Genomic DNA, 5202 nt, shown 5'->3' with positions numbered 1-5202 from the left:
ATGAATGGACTTATTTTTACATTTTGTATAAAAACACCGAAGTGATGCCATAAACAGTTACGTAACGCATTAAAGAAAACGGAAAATGCATTAAATCCAAATAAACCAAACCAATCCGTGCCGCATCGCGCTTACAAATTTGTGATGATCAGTCACAGAATTAAAAAGAAACATTGAAAATGGAAAACATAGTTTCAACGTGCTAAATATTCTAAACATAGAATTTCTTGAGATTGGTTGCATGCCATGTACGTGGCACAAACTTGCCGTCAGGCATTTTCAAATTGTATGCCCCGTTACCGAGGGCGTCTACAACTTCATACGGACCCTCACAGTTAGGTCCCAACTTGCCAAGGTCTTCAACTCTGCTGGCATTGTTATTGCGCCAAACGTAGTCGCCGGGACGGAACGAACGTAAATGTACACGCCGGTTGTAATACTTGGCGATTTTTTTCTTGTTGGCCGCTTAGTTGATTGCTGCCATGCACATGCGTTCCTCTAGCAAATTCAAGTTTTCCTTTAGCTGTATCATGTTGGCTTCTTCATTGAATTCCATGAAGTGTTGCATCAGAATTGCTATTTCTGCCGGGATGACCGCCTCTAAACCGTAAACAAGGCTAAAAGATGTCTCGCGATTGCTTCCTTTTAGTGTGGTGCAGAACGCCCACAGAACCATTGGCAACTCGTCCTCCGAACCTTTACGGTCCGTATCCAACCAACCTCTGATGCCGGATACAATGTCCCTGTTAGTGACTTCAATCTGTCCATTCGCTTGAGGGTGAGCAACAGAGCTGAATGTTTGTTTGATATTCAGCCCGTCACACCAAGCTCGAAACGGATCATGTGCGAACTGTTTTTCATTATCGCTTACAATCTCATGCGGGACCCCGAAACGGTATACTATTTCTTCCCAAATGAAATTAACAATCTGTCTACCCGTAATGCTTTTCAAAGGCTTAGCCTCTACCCAGTTCGTAAAAAAGTCAACTGCCACAACAAGGTGTCGTCCGTCAGGGAACGGACCAACCAAATCAATTGCCCACTTGTAAAATGGCCAAGCTGATGTGACCGGGATCAATTCATGAGACGACGCATGGACTTGTGGCGCATGACGTTGACAAGAGATGCAATTCTTGATAACATCGCTAATGTCACGGTACATAGATGGCCAGTAATAACCCAAGCGTATAATTTTTCATACAATGGTGCGATACCCCGAATGCATCCCACAAGTTCCTTCATGCACTTCCCTTATCACGGTTTTGGCCTCTTGTGAACCCACACAACGCAGTAACGGGCCCAAAAAGGACTTTTTATAAAGTACGCCGTCACATATGACGTACATGGGAGCCTTCATGCGGACTTTCCTGGCTGTTACGCTGTCAGCTGGTAGCGTGCCGTATTTGAGGTAATTAACGATGAGACTCATCCAAGTGTTCATCTCCTCAACTGGTGCCGTCACCTGCAAAGCATCACGTTATAATTGTTAATTATGGAACGTATCGACAAATTAGCGGTGTAGGTTTTATAAGTGCGACAGTTTTGTACCTGTACCACGTCGGTGGATTTTTGATCGACAACTTCCACCCATACGTCCTTAGCGAAGTGACCGAACGTCAATGAAGCAAGTTTGCTAAGGGCGTCAGCTTTCTTGTTCATCAAATGTGGCACTTGTGTGATTGAAAAAGAATCGAACTTGTTGGCTAACTCTTCCGCCAGTTTCAAATATTTTTTCATGGTAGGATCTCTGGCTTCGAACGTTCCATTCAACTGATTTGCCACCAGCGGTGAATCAACCGCCACTTTCAGTGCCTTAATACCCATATTTTCCGCGATACATAATTCGGAGAGCAACACTTCATATTCTGCTTCATTGTTAGATACATAGAAAGCGAAACGTAAGGCGTAGGTGTGTTCCTCACCATCTGGGCTTGTAAGTATCAGGCCGGCACCGGCCTCGTCTGCACTTGATGTTCCGTCAGTGTAAAGATCCCACGTGACGGTTTGGGGCGCCGTTATGTTGGCAGTCGTTGGTGATCCTGAATTAATGAATTCTACCATGAAATCGGCCATGATTTGTCCTTTGATGGCATTACGCGGCGCGTAGCTGATTTCATGCTCTCCCAGTTCGATTGCCCATTTTGCCATCCGGCCGAAGATCTCCGGCCTTCTTAAAACATGTTTGATAGGCGTGTCAGTTAGCACCAAAATGTGATGTGCCTGGAAGTACCGCCTTAGCCTCCTTGCGGTGTGAACTAGTGCGTAAACAAGTTTCTCAACTGGCTTATAGTTGACTTCGCCATGTTGCAAAACCTTGCTGACGAAGTACACCGGCATCTGGTTTCTATCACGTTCTGCCACTAGTACCGAGCTTATCACTTCGGTACCCGCTGCTAAGTAAACAATTAAAGTTTCTCCTGGAATTTTTAGAATATTAGCAAACAGTCATGTAACGTTAATGTCATTAGCTAGAACGACCACTTTACCCGGTACCGGAGCGGTTAGCGTAGGTAGAGTTTTGATTAACATTTTCATTTCTTGGAAGGCGTTTTCTGCTTCCAGTGTCCAATTGAAACTTTTACCTATACTTGCCCTCAGCACCTGAAAGAATGGTAGGGAACGCTCCGCTGCTTTGGACAAGAACCTGGACAACGCTGCTATCTTCCCATTCAGGCTTTGTACCTCCTTTTTCGTACGTGGCGATACCATCTCGTCCACAGCTTGAATCTTTTTCGGGTTCGCTCTGATGCCTCATGGCGTCACGACATGACCGAGGAAGTTACCTTCCTCGAAACCAAAGCTGCATTTCTCCGGGTTGAGCTTCATATTGATTTCCTCAAGGAGTTAAACGTTTCTTGGATATCTTTAAGGAGAGATGGTTCTGCGTGGCTTTTGATTACGATATCATCGACATAAGCTTCAACGTTGCGTCCTATCTGGTTCTTGAAGGCAGCGTCTTTTACTCGCTCATAAGTTGCCCCGGCATTTTTTAGGCCAAACAGCATCTTAGTGTAGCAAAAGATGCCATGGTCAGTGTGAAACGCAGTCTTATCCTCATCTCCTTCGGCCATTTGAATCTGGTGGTACCCTTTGTACGCGTCGATAAAGCATTTAAAGCGATACCTAGCGAGTGACTCGACCTTCCAATCAATTTCCGGTAATGGATAGTTATCCTTTGGGCATGCTTTGTTGATGTCTTTGAAATCAACACACATGCGCCACGTCCCGTTGGCTTTCTTGACTAGCACCGGGTTAGCTACCCAGGTTTGGTAGCGAACCTCTCTCAATATATTGGCTTCCACAAGCTTTTATACCTCGTTACGTAGAAACGCGCTACGTTCCGGTGCCATTCCCCTCTTTTTCTGCCGTACCGGCGTCATGCTTGGATTTGCATTTAAGCGATGTTCCGCTACCTCCCTTGGGACTCCTGTCATGTCCGACTCTTGCCAAGAAAAAACATCGGCATTGTTAGATAGTAGCTCGCAGGGGGCACTATTAGTTTCTTTTGAAAGGGTGTTGCCAATCTTAATGACTTTCTCGGGAAATGCGTGATTGATTACGACAACCCCCTCATGCTTAATGGGTGCCGGCTGGAAGACCAGTTGACTGACATCAGCGCAGACTTAGGCACGATCTGAAAATAAAGTTGCTACGCCTGCCCTTGTGGGGAACTTCAACATACCGTGTACCGTAGAAGGTATGGCACTCAATTCCTGAAGCGCCGTCCGTCCTAAAATCACATTATACTTGGATTGGCTACGAACTACTACAAATGTTAATTGCACAGTTCGGGATCGGTGGTCATCTCCTAGCGTTATGTTAATATTAATACGTCCCAGGGGCCAAGTCGTTTCACCAGTGAATCCCACAACGGGATGCAACGGGGGCTTGACCTTATCCCTCACGTCTTTTGGTAACTGCAAAAAACAATGTTCATAGATAACGTCCATAGCGCTACCCGTATCGATATAAATACGCGATACCAGACAGCGTCCAATTATTGCGGTAATTGTTAACGGTAGGTCCTTTGGACAAACTTTCCAAAATGCCGGGAACGTGATTGGTGCGCATTCCTATTCCTCCAGCGCTTCGGCCTTCCTTACGTGACCCGAATGCCACATCTGAATCATGTAAATGTGCTTTTCAGGTGATTTATCTTTCCCCTTCTGCCACGCAAACCTCCTGGTTGCGGATCCTCCTTTGTTCGAGGGTTTTAAATGTTTGAACTCCCCTAATTTAAGCCTTTCGATAATGACTTTCTTCAGTTCACGACAGTCATCAGCGTCGTGTCCTTTATCTTCGTGAAAGATACAATATTGCATTTCGTCCACCGCGAAATGCGGTTTCATAGGCTTAGGTGGCTGGAAGTCTTTGCTTATCTCCTCTGTTGCCAAAATTTCCTTAGGAGTTTTGGACAATGACTTTATTAAACTTTCTTCCTCTGGTGACAGCCTCTTAGAACCGTAACGTTCATATGGACGGTAGTTGTCGCGGTTGCCAGGCTTATGACTGGAACGTCCGTAACCTCCGCCGCTATTATTGCTGCTACCCTTATAGCTGCTGTTCGCATGTCCCTTACCGTTGCCTTTGTCATCTTTATCATTGCGATAACCAATGGTCGCGTCTGCGAACTCTTCTGACCGTACGTAGTCTTTTACCATCTTTACTGCCTCAACATATGTTTTCGGTAACTTTCGCCGCATCGCTTTTACCAGGGACAAATGCCTAACCTGACAGATTGCCATGATGTACACAGAAATTTGTTGCGACTCCGGCAAGTCTGGAATTTTCTGACATTCCAACGTGAAGCGAGAGGTGAAACCCATCAAAGACTCGCGTGACCTCATCTTGATGCTATGCACGTCCAAATGGTTCAGCTATGTACGTTTAAAATTCTGGAAGCGCTGCAGGAACTTGGTTCTGAGGTCCGTGAAGCTAGTAATACTCAACGAGGGCAACTTGGCAAACCACTCCCGCGCGGCAGACTGAAGCTGTCCTGGGAACATGTGGCATGCCGTCGGATTATCCCAATGTTGCGTCTTGACGGCGTGCTCAAAATGCTGCAGAAATGCTTCTGGATCGGAGCTACCATCAAATATCCCTAGCGTGAGGGGGTAGTGAGGACGGCGGGCAGCGGATGGGTAGCTATTTCCCTGGTAAACTTTTCCGACATTGCGGAAACTTCGAATGAACGTTTAACGT

The 5202-nt window shown here is 45.9% G+C and overlaps 2 protein-coding genes across 2 annotated transcripts; both read right to left on the bottom strand.

Annotated features, from left to right (window-relative positions):
• Positions 1-1195: 1195 nt before the first annotated feature.
• LOC139889857 (uncharacterized) lies at positions 1196-2755 on the bottom strand. The gene is made up of 3 exons (XM_071872775.1): positions 2593-2755; positions 1549-2417; positions 1196-1462 (listed from the first exon to the last, which is right to left on the bottom strand). The coding sequence occupies exons 1-3, from the start codon at positions 2753-2755 to the stop codon at positions 1196-1198; spliced, it is 1299 nt and encodes a 432-aa protein (XP_071728876.1).
• Positions 2756-3308: 553 nt separating this feature from the next.
• On the bottom strand, positions 3309-3950 carry LOC139889856 (uncharacterized). Its single transcript, XM_071872774.1, has 2 exons — positions 3690-3950; positions 3309-3590 (listed from the first exon to the last, which is right to left on the bottom strand). Exons 1-2 carry the CDS (start codon positions 3948-3950, stop codon positions 3309-3311), a joined length of 543 nt encoding a protein of 180 aa, XP_071728875.1.
• Between the last annotated feature and the right edge of the window lie 1252 nt (positions 3951-5202).

Source organism: Rutidosis leptorrhynchoides, chromosome 2 (assembly GCF_046630445.1).
Source record: "Rutidosis leptorrhynchoides isolate AG116_Rl617_1_P2 chromosome 2, CSIRO_AGI_Rlap_v1, whole genome shotgun sequence".
NCBI lineage: Eukaryota > Viridiplantae > Streptophyta > Magnoliopsida > Asterales > Asteraceae > Rutidosis > Rutidosis leptorrhynchoides.
Note: the sequence above shows the minus strand (reverse complement) of the source record. Positions and strands in the feature narration are given on the sequence as shown.

Bases quoted from the DNA above. Each gene is read 5' to 3' on its own strand.
- LOC139889856 (XM_071872774.1), bottom strand. From the start codon at position 3,950: ATGGACGTTATCTATGAACATTGTTTTTTGCAGTTACCAAAAGACGTG. The intron at 3,591-3,689 runs GTACACGGTATG...CTGGTCTTCCAG, and splicing joins TGAGTGCCATACCTTCTACG to CCGGCACCCATTAAGCATGA.
- LOC139889857 (XM_071872775.1), bottom strand. From the start codon at position 2,755: ATGAGGCATCAGAGCGAACCCGAAAAAGATTCAAGCTGTGGACGAGAT. The intron at 2,418-2,592 runs GCAAGTATAGGT...TAAAAATTCCAG, and splicing joins CATTCTTTCAGGTGCTGAGG to GAGAAACTTTAATTGTTTAC. The intron at 1,463-1,548 runs GTACAAAACTGT...GATGCTTTGCAG, and splicing joins AATCCACCGACGTGGTACAG to GTGACGGCACCAGTTGAGGA.